Consider the following 21,162-nt stretch of genomic DNA (forward strand, 5'->3'; position numbering starts at 1 on the left):
TTTTACTCCTCCTGTCATAAAATATGTACTCTTAAGTATCGGATAAAAGTTTAAGATATTGTCTTTCAGCATTAATAACAAGTAATAATACAATTAATGAAAGTTTTGACAAGTAAAGCATAAAAATAAACACAAAAATCTCAAGCACTTTAGCCATGTACTAACTAGGACAGTAATCTTAAGCTTCTATCTGATAAATCTGGCATGACAAAGTAATAATTTTTTTCATACTCCTAAATATATCCAACTGAATCATAATCCATTAAAATTTATTTTATCTATGGATAGCCTTAACAATGATGTTAAAGCATACATGTCTGTATGTAGAAGGTGAAAACAAAACTAACGAGTGACTGTTAATAACTTTTTACAAGGGTGGAAGAAGTTATGGCTGAAGGTATCCAAGAATTCTTAACGAGAAGAGCCTATTGCTGTATCTATTAGGTTGACCAAATTGTCAACCTAATAGATACAGCAGGACTAGGAGATGTAGACAAGCTGGATATTGAGGAGTTACTGCAGGTTTCTGGTGAGAGCCTTACCAATGACGACCTTCAAGAACTGGCAGAACAAGGAATTCATGTAGAACTGGAAAATAAAGATAATCTGCTTCACTAAACACTTAATCCACCAGACTAAGCTTCCAGATACTCTCAAGAAAAAAAGTTTTTTGGTATGGCCTTTGACCACCTTTACATGCCTCTATTACCTCAGTATCATTAGCAAACTTTTGACCTCGCAAATGTTCTTTCAAGGTCCAACAAATGAAAATGGTGTCAAATCTGGACTATACTGTAGATGTTTCATCACCCAAATTTCAAATCTCTTAGTATATTCCAGGGGTGGGCAAGCAAAAGTTCAGTGGGAGCAGAAATGTAGGTTTTGCAAAATGCATGGGAGCTGCAGTTCTGTACTGCGATTTTATTATATAATATAAATATAATATAAAACAAATATTGAATTTTTTTAATAAACATATTTTCATAAAATTGTGGAAATAAAATTGTAAAAATAATAATAAAAAGCAGAAATTAACACTTTCAGCAAAAGCTGCATTTGCTCATGTCTGGTATATTCACTTAGTATGCACAGCTGTATGGAGCTGTATGGCATTGTCATGCAGCAAAACTCCTTTTGAGAAAAGTCCCTGACATTTCAGTCATATTGCAGACTTCAACTTGTAAGGAACCAAGTCCAAGCATTATTTTTATTTACTTTTACTTTTTATTATATTTTTGTTTGGGGCTTATGTTTTATTAGGATGAAGGTTTCCTCACCATTCACCTTAGAAACTTAAAAATAGAAGAGAAACCAACTCACCGACGAGAGAAAAGCACCGTAGTTAGAAATCGTGCACATTTGCGCTCCCGAGCAGTAAATCCGCACCAAGAAAAGGGGGGGAGACCTCACAAGCATAACTTAGGACCTTGCTAAACCTTAAAGAATAAAAACATCCCGAAAATTGTCAAAAAGAATAACGTAAAAGGTTAGCAAGTATTGTTGGAAAATAGGCTGCCAGACAAACAAGAAAATTTATTGTTAGCAATAAGTATATAAATGAGGGGAGTGATCGCACTCAGAATTGTGACGTCACCTCACAGTATAAAGACCGAACCTCAAGTAAAGATGGATGAGGTGAGCTTCTGTTAGCAATGAGTGTGGTGAGCTTCGTAGCAGCAAATGAGAGAAAGGTGTACAATAGCATAAAATAGTTCCAAGGCGATTTTGAAGCTATTCGATTTGTGGATCGAAGATTAGAGGAAGTCTTGAGAGTTGAGGAAAAGGGTTCCTAGTATATCGAGGTGACGATTAGGATCTTTAATTCATAAGAATTATTGTACATAAATTAAGTCTTTGATTTTTGTCGAATTCCAATGGGGAATAGAATTAAGATAGAAAATAGATTGATTTGAGTTTTGTCAGGTTGATTCTTATTGATTTTCATTGAATAAATTGTTACTTGATTTTTACTAAATTTTGTATATAGTTATTACTAGAATATTTATTAAATATTTGATTTGTTATTGACAAACTTTGTCATTATTTAATTTGGTGCACGCATAAAGTCCAGGCCTGGCACACTAATGCGAATCCGTGTAAAGTACCCGTTAGGGAACGGCTATTTCCGGCACACAGTGGTGTCGATAATCGTAGAAAGTCGGAAAAAAATATAGTACTTTACAGCAGCCCTCTCTAAATCTAAAAGATCAGAAGTTCAATCTATGAGCAAGTTTTCTGACATCTCTGACGAAGAGTAGACTCTTTGTCAGAGATGTCAGAAAACTTTGGTAGTTATAGAAATATGGAGGTTACAAAACCAATGTCACCCCAAAAAGAACAACCCCTGTGAGATTAAAGAGGGATATTTTTGCAAAGAATGCTGCCTCAACATATAATGGATTATAAAATAATTCAACGAAACTGTCATGGTTTCCGCAACAACTTCTCTGACATTAAACAGTTGACATCATCTACCCCATCTCTCCACATGGCACTCCATGAAACCTATCTAAAACCTAGAGAATTTCTTTAAAAAGAATTTTATCTCTAATGAAGGATAATGATAGCCACAACCGTGCCAGTGGAGGCGTGGCTATATTGGTTTCAAATCACATCCCATCCTTACTGGTACAAATAACCACTGATTTGAAAGCTGTGGCAGTCATAATTTCTATTGGAGTAACTGTCATAGTTTGTTCTATATACTTGCCACCAGATTTCAGAGTCAATGAGGATGAATTAAATATCTTAGTTGAACAGCTGCCAACTCCATTCCTTTTACTTGGTGATTTCAATGGTCACAATCCAATGTGGGGCAGTCCTGACATCAACTGTCGAGGCAGAATCATTGACAGATTTATAGGCAATTACCAAATGTATTTATTCAATACTGGAGAAGTGACATACTTCCATGATCCAACAAGAACATTCACTGCCATTGATTTATCATTAGCAACTCCAAACCTGTTTTCAGCATTTACATGGGAGGTTGGATCTATTCTACTCTCCAGTGACCACTTCCCAATATTTCTAAAATACTGAGGCAGAGAAAGCTGTGAAACAACCTGTCCACCACATTGGAAACTGGAAACAGCCAATTGGCCTGCATTCTTCTCTACAGCTAACATCTATAAGGAAATGGTCAATACTGCTGATATCAATGGTGCAGTTGAAGCCATTATATCCAGTATCATTCAGGCAGCTGAAAAAACAATGGGAAAAACATCAACTAGATATCCAAAATATCTGAAACCATGATGGAACCAGAATTGCAAGGCAGCATACAAACAACAAAAGAAAGCATGGGGAATTTTCAGAAGATACACACTGCTAGCAATTTGATTGCATTTCAAAAAGCAAAGGCAAATGCCAGAAAAATAAGAAGGCAAAGCCAAAAGGGATTCTTGGAGGAAGTACGTTTAGCATAACATCTTCCATTAGCTCAAAAGCAGTCTGGGATAAAATCCATAAAATAAATGGAAAATATGCTTCTCAGCCTCTGTCTATACTGGAAAATAATGGCACAATAATCAGCGATATACAAGGTATTGCAGATTTGTTGGGCAAAACTTTTTCCTCTTCATCCAGCAATATAATGTTTTTGAAAAATTTCCAAGCTTATAAAGCACAAACAGAAAAGCAATATTTAAACTTTCATTCCTCATCTAATGAGGAATACAATGTGCCATTCACCAGAATAGAAACTATATACAGCAATCGCTTGCTCAAGGAATACTGCTGTAGGCCTGGAAAAAATCCACTACAGTATGATTAAAAATCTGTCAAACAATTCCTTTAGTAATCTGAATCTGTTTAACAGAATATGGACAGAACATTCTTTCCCTGACTCTTGGAGGCTATTGATTATTATTCCCACTCCCAAGCCAGGTAAACACCACAAGAATCCCTCTAATTACAGACCAATCTCTCTGACAAGCTGTCTCTGTAAACTCTTTGAGAGAATGGTAAAATAGACGTCTGATGTTTCTCAGAGGAAAAGGATTACCTTTCATCACATCAGAGTGGATTTCACAGAAGTACCACGGACAATTTAGTAAACCTTGAAACATTTATATGCAAAGCATTTGTTCGATGACAGCACTTAGTGTCTGTGTTTTTCGATATAGAGAAGGCCTACGATTGCTGCTAGTGATATGGAATACTCCGTGATCTGCACCAATTCGGATTGCAGGGTAATTTGCCAATTTTTATAAGCCTTTCACACAAGAAGGTGTTCCTCAAGGTTGTATTTTGAGTGCGACTCTGTTCCTAATCAAAATTAACAGCATAGCTAAGTGTCTCCCTCCCAGTGTGAAACAATCTTTGTATTTGGATGACTTTCAGATCTTCTGCCAGTCTAGTAACATGAATTTTATTGAGAGACAATTGCAAATCTCCCTAAATCGCATAGACAATTGGTCCAAGACCAATGGTTTCAGTTTTAACACAGAGAAGACCTCATGCATCCACTTTTGCCTTTGGTGTGGTTTGCACCTGGATCCTGAAATTCACCTAAATGGGGTTAAAATCCCAATGGTCAACGAGACTAAGTTTTTGGGTATTTTGTTCGACCAAAAACTGATGTTCTTGCCATATTTGCACAATTTGAAGAGTAGATGTTTAAAGTCCCTGAACCTTTTAAAAGGTACTATGCTGCTCATCCTGGGGAGCAAACAAATTTTCTATGCTGAGGGTTTATAGAGCCCTTGTCCACTCTAAACTGGAAAATTCTTTATACAGCTCAGATTGAATAAAAATTGAATAATAATTAATAATAAATTCTTAGTCGTTCATCTGATTAATAAAGTGGGTGATGTCTGGGTCGTTTTTCCACAAAATAATGATGTCATCTATGTATCGCTTGTATAATAAGATGTTGTGGGAGAAACTTTCTCCCACAACATCTTATTATACAAGCGATACATAGACGACATCATTATTTTGTGAAATAAATTCTTAGATTACTCACAGTCCAAATGCACAAGATGTAACAAAATACTATCTAAATTTCATATTTTTTGTGAATGTAGTAAAGCAAAAGAGATTATTAAAAAGACTGACACGTTTATATTATCCAGTTGTTCCAATGAAAGTACTATGTATAAGATCTTCAATAGAGCAAAAATTAATACTATTTTCAAGATATGTAATTATGTGAAGCAATTTTTTAAATATTGAAAAAACTTTCTTAAAGATAGTGATATTTATCTAAATATATAAAATTGCTTGTCCTGACTGACTGACTGACTCATCATCACCCAGAGCAAACCGCTTAACCTAGAGAGGTGAAATTTGGTAGACAGTTAGGGTACATCATGGAAACGCACACTAAGAAGGGATTTTTCGAAATTCCCCCGCGGGGGAGAGGGAGAGGATTAAGGCTTAACCGGAAAAACGGCTTCTACTATACTATTTTAGATGCAATTTTTTGTTTTTATCTGCATTTTAGTAGGGTATGCCACGGCAATGCACACTAAGAAGGAATTTTTCGAAATTTCCCCGCGGGGGGAGAGGGAGAGGATTAAGGCTTAACCGGAAAAACGGCTTCTACTGTACTATTTTAGATGCGATTTTTTCTTTTTATATGCGTTTTAGTAGGGTATGCCACGGCAATGTACACTAAGAAGGAATTTTTCGAAATTTTCCCGCGGGGGGAGAGGGAGAGGATTAAGGCTTAACCAAAAAAACGGCTTCTACTGTACTATTTTAGATGCAATTTTTTGTTTTCAACTACATTTAGTCTTCATTGAGTACTTATGTGTATTAAATTGATAACGTTTCAGACATTTCGATTTTAAAAATGTTCGATCCATTTTAAATTCAAATTTGTTATTGCATATTGGTTCAATTATAGAACGATTGTAAATGTTCCAGAAAATTGATCAAATTGAAGATAGTTCGTTTGATTCTCGGCAATTCTCTTCAGTGGTAGGTGTTATATGACAATTACTATGGTTATTGAAATATTAAATGTAAATAGGATTTGCTTGCAAAACCTCCGCGGACGAAGTTGCGGGTAACAGCTAGTAATGTATATAATGTGTGAGATTTTTATGTTTATATTTAAAAGTACAAATTTTTAGACCTAGAAAAATAAAAAAGTTATTCTTAATGAAAGAAAAGTTAATTGTTCTAACATAGGACTAATGTGTAACACAATGATTTGTATTACAAGGTAAATAACTATGTATAAAGTTTGTTTGCAACAATTCTTCTAAAACTAATATTGTGTGGATTAACAAGTTGTGATAACAAACTACGCTGTATGTAACAAGCAAAAGCCTTTTATGTTCAATAAAGTTTGAATTGAATTAAAAAAAAAAAATTGAAATTGCATATTTGAGTTCTAATCAGAAGTTTGTTTCTTTAAAAATAATCTAAATCCTTTAAGTCTTCAATTAAAATATTTTATGACACTAAATATTAAATATCTTGACAAAAATTTTTAATATGCAATTATTATAAGTGAAATAACTTTTCAAAGAAAAATATGAATAAAGAACACAGAGAAAATATAACAGGAAAATAAAATCAACTTCACTAAAAAACTATTTTTTCCTATACTTTCACATGTGTATATTACAACTGTTAATGAATAAAAGAAATAAATTATAAAAATTACTAGTGAATTATAGTGAAATTGATGATTTTTGAGGATATGTAAAATATTATTAAAATGTAATTGTAATGTTAATTCATATTGCCGTGATCTGCACCAATTCGGATTGCAGGGTAATTTGCCAATTTTTATAAGCCTTTCACACAAGAAGGTGTTCCTCAAGGTTGTATTTTGAGTGCGACTCTGTTCCTAATCAAAATTAACAGCATAGCTAAGTGTCTCCCTCCCAGTGTGAAACAATCTTNTTTACAATTAATAGAAAGTAATTTACTTACACCAGAAGAATGTACAATGCATTTTGGCACTCCAGTTGTACCTGAAGAATACAAAATGAAGAGAGGATGATTAAAAGGAAGCTGTACAAATTCTAATTCTGGCACATTTCCTTTTTCATCTTTGCCTGTTTCAAGAAATTCATCCAGGAAACAACTAATATAATAACAAAACATTTTGTCATAATTCAATAATGTATTTCAAAATTAATTTATATATTAAAAATTAATTTTTATAAAATGTTTGTTATTTAATGTATTTTCCATATTTTTATAATGTATTTTTGTATAGGAAAGAAAACATTTGCTTAGATTCCATAATTATTTGAAGTTTGATATTCTGAAATAATGAAAATTTACAATTTCAATTCTAGCCTACTGTATGTTTGAGATAATTCTTAAACAAATCATAACCAAGAGTCATTTTAACACTAAATATTTAATTCCATTATTATGCAATTAATAAATATTTAGTTTTTTCAAAAGTTACTTCCTCTTCTTATTCCATGGGCTTCATTTGCTAGTTGTTAATCACACTGATTGGCTCTTCCACTGATTAATTGTCAAGTGATAATTAATTCTCTAATAATTGGAGTAACTAGTAAATAATCATTCCGTTGTAAAAATACTACTTTTTAAAATTTAAACTTATTAAATTAATATTAAAAAATTAATGATGTTTAAAGAAATGATAATTTTATTAAAAATGATAATTCAAGATAATCTTTGTGACACACCCTTGGTTAGCAACTACTAGCTTTTAGTATATGTGTTTTCAAACTGAAAATGTTAGTTTTTTAATAAATTTTTAGAAATATCTATTTTAAGGAATAACTTTCAATCTCATTCATAGCAAATTATCATATCTGATTGATTTTCAGTACCATCTGCCAATTTTATAAAAAATATTTATGCTCTTAAACAGGTAGATCATTATTACAATTGTCAATTATTTAATAGTGTTTTGTTAACTATCTTGCACTTAAAAAGGAAGCAATTGTGACATAAATCAATTAATTTATTATTTGATATGGAAAAAAACACCAACCAGAAATATTTACTGAAAATGGCATCAGTATAAAACTGCCAAGAAAGTATATAATCTACATTAAAAAGTAAGTTAAATTAAGATTAAATTGTTAAAAAAAGCATCTACAAAATTTAAATTTTAAAAAACTTAAAATTTTTATGAAATTTTAAAGAATAGCTTAAAACAGTTAACAATTAATTGCATGATTAGAGAATTATACAATCCTGATTAATAAGCTAACTTGACAATTGTCCCATCCTTATTCTGAATCAACAGTTCTGATTGTCTTTTTAAAACTTCTGTATCAACAGTTCTGAAAGTGAGAAGGATTTGGATATGGACTGTATCTTCTTGTTAGATCAAGCAAGTGAACTGTATAGTAACTCTGACATTTACTGCTAGAATAGTATCTCTGAAGATGGGTTATAGATGCCTACAAAACACTTGAAAAAGAGAAGCAAGTAAACTAAAAAAACCAGTTAATAAATATAAGATAAATAAATTATAAAAACTCTATGATCAAACATATTTGGTAGTTTCCAAGTACTGTATAAATGTAATTAATCAAATGACTAATAAAGAACCTAACCACGTAATTACCAATATACCAGCAAAATTCAATTTAAAAAAGAACGTTTTCTACCGTCTGATGATGACCGTTGAAGACGATAGAAAACATTACTTTTTAAATTGAATTTTGCTGGTATATTGGTAATTACGTGGTTAGGTTCTTAATTCTAACACCAGTATGATGAATGATTGTTTAATTACATTTATATATTTAGGCTATACATTAAAAATATTACAAACAAGTATTGTAATAATATAATAACATTTGGTTTAAGAAATTGAAGTTTGCTGACAAAAACAAATGTTAAATAGGTTATAAGTCTTATTAGCTGAGATTAAATATTTTTTGACATTTAAACTAAAATGTCTCATCTTCAGCTAGATCAGGGATGGGCAACCTTTTTATATCTGTGGGCTGCATTTCAAAACTTGTCAAGAGTCAAGTGGGGGGAAGTGTCAGTAAATCACAATTCTTTATTCATATATAATTATAAAGTAGCACAGGTATACTTAATTTAGCTTCTGGCACATATGTAAATGTAATATATCAGAAATATTTAACTAAATATTAGTCACTGCTAGTTTTAAATTAGATTCAGTGTGTCTGTTAGCCAGTTTCTTGTTTTAATTTTTACTAAATTTATTGTGGAAAAATATTCACATACATAAGTTGTAGAAAATAACGTTTGAATTTTTGCTGCATACTTCCTTAAGCTGGAAAATTGATATATTTATTCATATTTTATGCGGCACAGGCCACAAAAAATATTACTGTGGGCTTCATGCGGCCCGAGGGCTGCAGGTTACCCATCCCTGAGCTATTAGGTTGTTTGGAAAGTAAGTTCGTTTTTTTACCACTAGAGGAATTACTTGTATTTTTCCCACCATTTTCATTCTAAACTGTATTATCATTATATATTTTGACCGCTAGCATTTTAAGGCTTATTTGTAAAAAATTGTTTGATTTTGTGCAATTGTTTATTTTTTGTGTCCCATCAAATATGGAAGATCGAAAGCAGCATTTTCAGTATATTTTGCTCTTTTATTACCGAAAAGATAAGAATGCTGTTCAAGTGAGAAAAAAAATGTGTGATGTGTATGGAGAAGATGTATTGACAGAACGACAGTGCCAAAACTGGTTTACAAAATTTTGTTCTGGCAATTTCAATATTGAAGATGCACCATGTTATGGATGGCCAGTTGAAACCAATGAAAACAAAATAAAAGGTACTGATTGAAGCAAACTGTTGAATAACAACACATCAAATCACTAAGAGATTAAATTTGTCAAATTGAACTGTTTATGATTACTTGAAACAAACTGGTTTCATTTCAAAGCTTGATATATGGGTTCCAAATGTTCTTAAAGAGAGATGCTCTCTTTAGTGGGATTTTAAGGAAATTTTTTTTTGGAGCTTTTACCAGACAATTTAACAATTGATTTGAAAGCGTACTGCCATCGAGTAAACAAATTGAGTAATATTATCAAACAGAAAAGGCGGCCAGAATTGATCAACAAAATAGGTGTAGTGTTTTACCACGATAATGTCAAATTTAACACAAGTTTGGTAACTCGTCAGAAACTGTTATAACTTAGATGGGACATGCTATCACACCAACCATATTCGCCAGATTAAGCACACTCAGATTATTACTTGTTCCAGTCTATACAAATTTTTTCAACTGTAAAACATTTACTTGAAATGACAATGTCAAAAATCACTTGGATCAGTTTTTTGTAAGCAACAATAAAAACTTTTATAAATATGAAATCATGCTACTACCAGAAACGATGACAACAAGTATTTGACCAAAATGATTTATATATAATTCAATAAAATATTTATTTATTATAAAAATATTGTGTTTTTCTCCACAGAAAAAAAGAACTCATTTTCCAAACAACCCAATAGATTATCAATTTTTAAAAATAACAAATGCAAATGGATTCTAATGAAAAACGCTTCTCTCTTTTTTCCAACATTTCATTTTTATATGAAAAAAAAAGTATAACACTAAACTTTTAGAGACATCTCTTCAACCAATTCCTATGACAATTAATTAAAGTAGTTTTAAAAAATTATTTAATTATAATCTATGGACAATCAAATACCCGATCTAGTAAAAAGATATTAACTTACTGCTATAGCAACTGAGTTTGAATCTAGGTTATAGATATAGGCAACTTTGAGTTTGAGTTAGATCCTCAAATTTTCAGACAATTTGACTAAATACATCTATACCTTACAACTGCAGCAAATATTTTTAATGCATTTATTAATATTTTTAGACATATTCAATATTCCTTCTTCAGGCAATCTCACATCAAAAACCAAAATAAAACATAAAATTCCACACACTTAAAGAAAAATTCATAAAATGTACATTCTATTTCAACATATTTTGCAATAGATAATTTAAAATTTTCTAATTTTTCTTTAAAGCTATAGAATGCTCAAATTTTAAGTTTAAATACAGGGAATGTACTGTACATTCTATTTTTGTTTCTTGATTTGAGAGTGCCTGAAGTAGGACATTGAATACTTGTATGTCTGAAAACATTAGTAAATAACATCAAGATGTTTGCTGGAATTGTAAGGTATGGATGTATTTAGGTAGTTTGTCTGCCCTATCCATCACTATATGATTGTGAGCTAAGCCAAACCCACAAAAACAGACATAAAAAAGCCCACAAGTGGAGAAAGATTAGATAATTAATTAACTTAAATGATTCTCTAAATGATTCTCATTTAGAAAATCATTAAATATGTCCTCTAAATGAGAATTTGTAATGTAAACAAAATGCACAATTATGCATAATGTTAAGTACAAGTATTAACAATAAAATTATTCTAAATTAAATTTAAAATATTATATTTTTAATTAATTGCAAGATTAAAAAACACAAATTATGAATTAAATAACATCAAACATAGTATTTATAGTTTTAATTTTATTGTTAAATTTGATGTAGTGTTGTCTTACACATTATAATCATCAAATATGAATTAAAAACTTCATTACCTTTTTGGGATTTTTGCTATTTCATTTTTATTTTGAATATCAAAAGGAACAATAACCACTTTTTTTAACAATGGGAGACCTATAGGAAAACAGAAAACCAAATAGATAGCCTTATATTACATTTCATTATAGTATTGATATAAACAAACTTTGATTTTATAAATAATGTTCATTTCTACCTAAAACAACTTCATGTAATTTTTCCAAATGGTTATGTACTTTTCTGTTGTACACAACTTTATCTACAGAAAAGATTACTTTAGGCTGTATTTGCCGAAATCTGTCTAAAACACTCTGAAAATAAAAAATTCATTTTAAAAGTTAATTCATTAAATTGTCATAAGTATGCTTATAAAAACATCTCAACTACATTAACAAATTTTTTACACACATTAAGAATTCTGATAGATAAAAAATAAAAATCAATCAATCACAGATTAATTGTATAGTTTTTCATTAAAAATAATAAAATATGCTTTTCATATTTTAGATTATATTGGATTCATATTCAGGACCATCAAGAGGATTGGGGATTTTTCCTGGTCCATAATGGTTTCTACTCCTATAAAAATAATATTTTTTACCATTAGGAAATAAAATCTGCAAAACTTTTTTATTACTAAAGAGATTTTCTATGTACAGGTACAGTAGACCCCCCTACAACAAGGGTTCATATAATGTGGATTTGTATATCGCGGCGAAAAAATTGTGACCGTATTCGTATAAAGATGCTAAAAGAGACTTGTAAAATGCGGTAAAACGTCATTGTCGACTCGTGTCACGACAGGATTGGTCAAATCTGGACCAATAGTGGATGAGCAGCTACACACTACGAAGAGTTTAGGCAGGTAAGTTGAGTTTACTAGCGTCTGTACAGTATATAGGCCTAAATTAGATACTGTAAGTCTAATGCAGTACTGTAATTTTATACATCTCTTGTGAAAAAAACATTTCTTATTCAACGGCCATAAAAATTATTTCTATTAATGATGTCTCCAAAGTTCAACGAATTTTTCGCAGAAAAATAACTTATCAGAAAATGCCCCCGCCGTTTGGTGCACTGCTCTGCGACGAAAACAAGCTTAAGCAATGGCGTCATCGAACAGTGCACACTCGGTAAGTAATCCTACAATTTTGTTTATAGCATAGTTTATACAGATTATTCCCAAAAAATTATACGTTTTGGAAATGTTGAGTCAAATTAGTCTATAATCGATTCATTTTATGGAAGTAAACACTTCAAACAGCCTTAGTCCGTAAACTGCACACGTGCTGTGATTGGCTCATGTATTTAAGGATTACTACAACACAAAATTCTTATAAAGCGGAACGTATCTACCGCATTATAGGGGGTCTACTGTATTTCATTTATTCAAAAAGAATATGGAAAAGTAGGCCTGCTCTATCCCAGGCCCCATAAAGCTCTCAACTGTCCTGAATTTTTTTATATTACCAAAATGCATGCATATAGGGTTGTTCCAATAAAGCATAAACTGAGCCATAAAAAACATATGGTGTCACTGGTCACCATAGCAGGATTACAGTATAGACAGCATAATGACAAATTTGCATTATGCTTCTATAGGAAATTACCTATTGCATTCTACATGTGTCCCAGTATGGTAAAAATTTGTGTATACCTTTCACATAGAAAAAAAAAAAGACTACAGAATGAACTATTTAGTTACAGCTGTACAGCTGCTTGGACTTCACTGTCAGACAGGAATCTGCAATCTTTAAAAAACTTTCTTAAAAAAGATCCAAAATCATGGACGCTTCAAAACAACGTAGTTAGAAGGCCACATTGCTTCAGATGGAAAGTTCTGTAATATCCAACTTACAGTCTCAATATATCACTTTGCAACTTCAAGTTTTTTGGACTTTAAAAAAATTACTCAAAGGTTGCAGATACAGTACTATAAAAGTTTTAATAATTACATCTTTAAAAGATGCTTCTTTAATACAACTTTTTGCCTTTGTTTATTATTTATTGCCTAAATGTGCCAGTTGATTTTAAAACATTTTAATGTTTGTTTTATATAAATTTTTTCATTACTTATTTTCACTTTGCACATGAATACATTTTTTTCATTATTTTTTTGCATTACCTGATGATGACATTTTGTATATGTTGAAAAAATTGTGAAAACTGCTAATTGATAACAAAAAACTAAAAGTTTGTTCATATTCTTAAACCTACATTTCTTGTAACCAATAACTACTACATAATTATTTTTATTTTTAATATTTTTTTCATAAAAATAAATATTAAGTTCTAAATAAAATTTATAGACAGAGTATTTACAGAAATTCCAAAATCAGGAGAAGTTGAACTCCATATAGCACCTATACTGGATGCAGCTAACATTGCCTCAACAGCTTCTTCTCCATTTGGCAGATAACCTTATATAAAATAAAATATTAAATTATATATTATTACAAATAAATAAATAGTAATATTTATTAAAAATATAATAAAAATGTAAATAATGAAAGAGATTCTCTTTATAATTGTAATTTATAAATGTATAATTTATAATTGTACACGTCACATGTAGGACATACCAAAATTTTTAGCAGCTTATTTCCCAAACAGTTGCAGCACTTTTAAAACAATGAGCAATTATTTATTGTGATATTGTCACAATGCAAGACTGCAATTTTTAATCATATTTTTTAAAATTTATTTAATTTAAAATATATGTTCTCCATGTCAAATTAGTAGTGTCTTGCCTCTGTATTGTACATAATTTCCTGTTAGCAACAGAGTCATGCCATCATCTAAATTAGTGATGCCACAAATAGTGATTTTGCTGAATACCGAATACTCGGCTATGCTCTCAGCCGAAGCGCCGAATGTTCGGCAAAATGTGTGTACATTTTGCGGGTGACAGGTTACGACCTGTCTCATTGTGGTGGGTGTGGTAGCAACACCACGGGCACATTTGTTTTATTTGCGAGTAGATCGTGTCACAACATGCATTATTTGTTCATTGTTACATAAAATTGTGTTATTAATAGTCCTTATTACTAAAAAAATATCATTGTAATATCACTGTTTGTATCACTTTATATGAAAACTGTTTGCCTACATCGAACGGCAGACCTTTACAAGTGGTGGTCAGCAAATGCAAAACAGTACCCAAGCCTAAAAGAAATCACTAAGATTTATCTATCGTCTCCCGGCAGTAGTGTATATAGTGAGAGGCTATTTTCAGAAGCAGGTATAGTTTATGAGGAAAAGTGCAATCGTTTGCTATCAAAAAATGCTGAAAAAATTATTTTCATTCATCACAACTTACCACTGATAGATTTTAAGTATTAAATGTAATAATTTGTGATTAAAATAAATATGTTTTTGAGTAATATGTGTGTTTTTTTTTTTATGATTTGGTATTTGGCCAAATAGTATGCAACATTCGGCCGAATACCAAATATTAAAAAAAGTAGCTGAATAGGCCAAATACCGAATAGTAGCTGAATATTCATGGCATCTCTAATCTAAATCCTTACAGCGGAAATTTTCGAATTGAAATAATATGGCTTTTGGTTTACATTAGAAGTTCATATATAGTTAATTGGGATCTCCTGTCCATAAGGTTTCCATATCTGGTCTCAGATTTCATCTACCTAACTCCGTTCTCAAGATTAATGAAAGACGGACAGACTGACGACAGTGGGAATTTATAGGTCTACAACTTTTTCAAACTGTAGCCCAATGACAGTACAAAAGTGACTTTTTGCTAAATGGAACCCTTCTTGGCATTGTAATATCACATGATGTATCATGTGACATCTACAATGGCAAGAAAGGGTGCCAAATGGTAACATCATCTTACAATCATTTTCACTGCAGGTATGAACTTTAATACAATTTTTGAAGTCATGATTTTTAGAAATTTCAAAAAGGACATGAGTGCTGAAGAATGTAATTCTTTATAAAAATGTGTTTGAAGATTCTACTTTATTATGCAAAATGGTCGAAAACTGTTCATAAATTTTCACAAGTCACATCATTTGAAAACAACTAGTTGACAATACATTAATTACCAAGTCAGTGCATGAACTATTTGAAGCAGACCTGCATATGACAATGTAGAAAGTCATCCCTAGAGATTGGATCAAGTAAATGATTTTGAATGATTATTTGAAAGTAGAAAAGTCACTTAAATAAAGGGCCATTTACACTCCATCACAAATTTGATATGACCAGACTAATTGTAAGGTGTAAACCTGCAACAAACTATCAATGGTTTTATCTATTCAGCCACTGGTGAAAAAATCTATGAGAAATTAATGTTTGATTTATAATAGCTTTCAAAAAGTAAAACAAGGTTATAAAAGAGGGCTTATATATATATATACACACACATACAATTGTCAAACTAATAATGAATGAATAAGTTGTAAACATTTCTGTAACACAAATTTGTCAGAACTATTAATTTATAAATAAATTTGTATAAAGTGAAGATTCTTAAAGTCAACTTTTATGTTAAAGAGTTTTTAAATATTTTCTAGTAAATTTCTGATGATTGTTTAAGTGCAAATTATAGTCTATTGGAATTCAAATCAAATTCAATTTGTATCCCATCTTTACAACCTGAAAATGACCTTTTGAAAACATTTGTTGTCTCAATAAATTTGGGTTTATTCAAATTTATTGCGACAAGGTTGTTTTTTTAAGGTTTTTTTTAGTTTTGGTATCTCTATTAGAAATGAATAAATGTTTATAGTGTAGTGATCTGTCACTTCAATTAAATTGTTTGGTTTATTTTTTTTTGTAAATGTTTTGCCTGTTCCATTTGTACTCAAGCACCACATTTTGTAAAACCCGCGGGACTGGATGATTGGTTGCAACTCGTGACGTTAACCATGGAGAAGTATAAAGGGAGGCATTTCACCTAAAAGAAGGACTTTTTGTTTCTTGCTCTTTGGACTGTGTCGGACATGTGGTATAAGTGAGGTGCAAGTGTTTAAGCACGTGGTTGGAAAGAGAAGAGAATGGACAGTTGGAAGAAAAAACAATAATCCAATTCCATCCAGATCTAGGAGCAAGACTTTGAAGTGAATCGCATATACATTCCTTAAAATTGAACGAAGGACACATGTAAGACAATTTGTTTGTTCTTTGTTGTACAATCTCTAAAATTAGGTGGTAGAATAGAGAGTAGATATAGATACGCGTTAACGGTACTTAAGCCTGTATAGGATATAGATATAAATTGTCGGTATATCAATATGACTGTAAGACTCCCGAAAAATTAAATCATATTTTTTCACCTGCAAAATAAGAAGTGTAAAGTCCTTAATTTGGTTTGTGTTCATTGCCTATTACCCTCCACTGTACACTGTATACTCAGGTATAGCAGTAAATCTAACAATAGATAGCTACAGAATAAATTAAATATTTATTTATACTGAAAAATATATAGATTGACTAAATTATTTTAAATTATATTTTGAATAGCATTTGCACTTGTTATTACAAGGAATTTCATTTAAAATGAAGTGAGAAATAATATATTTAAAATTTAAAGTTTAGAAAAAAATGACATTTTAAAAACATTAAAATATAAAATCTATATATAGTATATACTTTATATGATTACAACATATTGCATTTTCCCCATAATTTTAAAAATTAGATAGTAAATTTTTTTAAAGCATTGTATGATATTTTTAAAAAATCAGTATAGCCTATTTTTAAGGATTAGATATAAATCCTATCCAAGGATATTGTGGATCCTGAACTGAATCATCAATGCCACTATGCGACAGCATAACCACACTAACTGACATTTTCCAATAAATATGCTATCAAGTTATACACCTTAATTCTTTCTTCTTGTATTACACATTACATTTCGAACTTTAAAATAATGCCTATATAGGGCACAGTAAACTACATTTTTCTTGTTTCATTTTTCTTCTCCATTCTTAAATAGTAAATGTACCAATTTTGGTTTCATTTTGGTTATTCCAATTTGGGTCATTTGGGTCAATGGTTATTCCTTCAAGCTACTGACAGCTGCAAATAAAGCTACTTATTTTATCATCACCCAGTATATTAAAAATAAAAAAGTGTTGATAAAAAAAAAACAATGTTAAATAATGAAAATGTACTAACAAGAATTTTAATTGTATCTACTATTACATCAATTTTTCCATTAGCCCATATTTTTTAGTCAAAGAACGCTACAGAACTTATCTTTATAATCTTAAAAGTAACATATATTCATATTTACAGGGATCAAGAGTTAGAATTATAAATTAACTAATAAGCATTCACATACTAAAAGTGGAATGAATGGCGATTGATTAACCTCTAACCAACTCTTAATCCTGAGTTATTAACACTGCCATATAGTGTTTACATATTGATGGCACTGTAAATTGTTTTCCAAGATGTATATACAGTAATGAACTTTGATTTGTTCTCATCTTCAAAATCAAATACATCAGCAGTATAACAGTTGTATCTTCTAACATAAGCATTGAAATAACATTAATAAGAAAAAGAATTGATATACATTGTAAATGATTATATTCCAAAATTTCAACATTATAGAAAAACTTCAGATATATAAATCAAATTTGAAAAATTTTAAATAGATCAAAATACTCAAAACAACAAACAAGTTACAATATCAAAGATTATTAGAAATAGTTTCAGAGAAAGTTTGTATATACAGAGTGATTATAAAGTAAGTTGACCAACTAATAGCAGCAATCTTTGGAATGTGGAAAATAAGAAATCTGTTAAACTTTTTGAGAATAAGCAAACAGTACATGTATTTGAAATACATAAGTAGGTGTAGAACATATCATGGTTATAGTTAATGTAACAGTAACTTGAAAATTTGATATAAACACAAGGAATTCACAATGTCATGTGATTATGTTTGATTAAAAAAAAAAAAAAACAGAACAAAAAAGGTGTTGGAACAGTGTGTGTAGAACAAAAAACAGCAGATATATTGATGTTTGAATAATGGGAAAGCAGGCAAGCTAATATCCTTGACAGCAGATCTTGTATGTTACGTTTTAAAAAGTTTTTTTTTTAAATTTGTAGAAGTTAAAAAGAAACTCTTATATTATCAAAAATTATGTAAATAAAAATATATATATATTAATCCTTGTATTTACCTACAACACAATCTCCTTTTCTAATTCCAAGATACTTCAAAGCAGAAGCATAGAGAGCTACTTTCTGATTTAATTCAAAATAAGTAACTGTCTTTACTTCTTTCTGTCTCTCTCCTGAAATTATTAAATTACAGTTAAAATACATACATTTTTGATAAAAATTATCAAAATGATATTAAAACTTTATTGGAATTGATTATAATATATCTATAATTAAAATTTCTATGCTTGATGTATTAGCAAAACTATTCATCAAAATAAATTTTTAAAATCAGTAGTTTTATAAAGTATTCATGTAAGAAAGAATTGTATAATGGAGAAAAATCAGTTTAAAAAAGTAATTAATATATTAAAACATATCTGTATATTATCCTAAATTATTTTTTGCATCATTCAAGAAGTAATAATAAATTTGATTAAAAATCTCTGGATTAAAACTGCATTAAGTTAGTAAACCAAATGATAGAGCCAAATTATAATAACTAATGGCCTAAAGGTGCTTCAGTAATTTGGACTAAAAAAAGACAAGAAATATACAGCCAAGTTGGTTGCATTACTGCCTATCTTTACTCTAAATTACATATCTGTATAATTATGGTAATTAGCCAAGGTCTAACTTGGAATAGTTAATGTGGTCTATAATTTGATTACTAGTATAATTTGGATTGGTTTTCTATTTACATTGTGTTAAGTTATTTAACAGTGAGAGAATATGGACATGTATAAACAGATATATTGCTATCTATTGATAATATTTAATTAATCTATTGATATTAATAATTGACAAGACTATGAGTCATCTCTAAAATCAAATCACACTGCTGTTAACAGATGCACACCTTAGACGTATGAAGGAGTACATGTCAAGAGTTGCAATTTGGCATAGAGTAGTTGGTGCCCAAATCACGCACACATAAAATAAACCAGACTTGTAGATAATCAGGGGACTGAGAACCAGGTCAAAAGAAAATATGAAATGCTGAGACTGTTTCTACAAACAAACACGAGTGCAAGATTTGTGCATGTGTTGCTTACACTTGCCAAGACAGTCTCATCTCAAAAATGGCTTTGCCATTTTACTTCTTTTATTTTGAAATAATTTAACAAGGCCTAAAAAAGATGCAATTCTCATCTAATGTAAGAATATGAATTTGAATTCTGTTCTGAACTATTGATTTTCATTAAAATAACTTTAAAAAATGTACATATAAAATTAAATTAATGTAATAAAATACTAAATTCTGCAGTCATTGAATAATAACTTAATCCAATTTTAATTCAAAATTTTTGATAATACTAATTGATATTTGTGTATTTAGATTGTAATCTTATCAGATTAAAATCTAAATACATTACTTATTTTAAATTATTTTGTATAAATATAATATTAATCTAAATATAAAAATAATTTACATGAATAATGAATCAAAAGGAGGTTTTAATACAACAATCAACAAGAATTCAACATTGATATTAATATGAATAACTTATGCAAAGTACATTCTTATCTAAAAATGATTATGAAAATTTAGGATACTATCCAACAACCATACATACATATTTAAACTTTGAAGCTTCAGATTAATTTTGTATTTTGAAATACAAAAATCACTTTTTACAAAATTATTATTTTACATATTGAAGAGAATTCTATTAAAGTAAGTAATAAAATCTTTTTTTAAAAAATTAAATAATCTCTTCAATGCAAATTAAAATTTAAAAGACAAAGAAAATTTACTTAAAGACTTTTGAATAACTGAAAATATAATATATATTTAATAGTACACAGTATATCATATTTACCTGTTAAATATAATGCTATCCGATTGTCCTTAAATTGTAATAAATTTTCAGCATAATTGAATTTGCATTCATGAAACCATTCTGGTATTTCTTCCATTTTAACATTTTCAACTATCTGTCAATTAAAAAATAACAATAGTTGATTAGCAATGAACAGAAACATTTATTTTTTTGTAAATTTTACAATAGATTTTTAAATTAGAAACATGTAATTACATTCTTTAAGTTATCAAATACTGTATAAACATCCACATAAAATAATTTTAAAAAAGTACAATCTGACAAATAAACTACTCATATTTCGCTATAATTTGCAAAGTGTCAAAATAAGATAGCATTTGCTTCTACAAATGAGAAATCTTGCTTTTTAAATATTAATGTTTTTGAAGCCAAATGATTGCTGAATTAGATATTAACAGTAGATGTGATATAGTTATAATTAAATGCTAAGTAATTTGGCCAAGGAGGTAGGTGTTAGGCACCATATCTTATTAAATTAATATTTATTAATTAATTTAGAAGGTCCTGGAGAAAAGGATCAACTCAGAGCAGGACTTGAACCTGCAACTGCTGCTAACTGATGAACTATCAATTAGACAGTTCATCAGTTAGAAGTTATTCGAATTCGACTTACGCGGTTATCGCTTGGTCCCACCTATCACGTAAGTCCGGGGTATTACTGTATTTGTACTATC

The 21,162-nt window shown here is 29.9% G+C and overlaps 1 protein-coding gene across 1 annotated transcript in view; it reads right to left on the minus strand.

The window, feature by feature from the left end:
• The window catches only part of LOC111632532 (acetoacetyl-CoA synthetase-like), a 42,970-nt gene extending 21,841 nt beyond the window's left edge, over positions 1-21,129 (minus strand). Inside the window, exons 1-6 of the mRNA XM_023376974.1 lie at positions 20,468-21,129; positions 18,665-18,778; positions 13,821-13,918; positions 11,695-11,809; positions 11,516-11,594; positions 6,895-7,048 (exon numbers count right to left, since the gene is read on the minus strand). Coding sequence (XP_023232742.1) covers positions 6,895-7,048; positions 11,516-11,594; positions 11,695-11,809; positions 13,821-13,918; positions 18,665-18,778; positions 20,468-20,564 — 657 coding nt within the window. The 5' untranslated portion in view covers positions 20,565-21,129. The remainder of the gene's footprint in view (positions 1-6,894; positions 7,049-11,515; positions 11,595-11,694; positions 11,810-13,820; positions 13,919-18,664; positions 18,779-20,467) is intronic.
• Between the last annotated feature and the right edge of the window lie 33 nt (positions 21,130-21,162).

This window comes from Centruroides sculpturatus, unplaced genomic scaffold, assembly GCF_000671375.1.
Source record: "Centruroides sculpturatus isolate CEXI.00-Female unplaced genomic scaffold, Cexi_2.0 scaffold714, whole genome shotgun sequence".
Classification (NCBI taxonomy): domain Eukaryota; kingdom Metazoa; phylum Arthropoda; class Arachnida; order Scorpiones; family Buthidae; genus Centruroides; species Centruroides sculpturatus.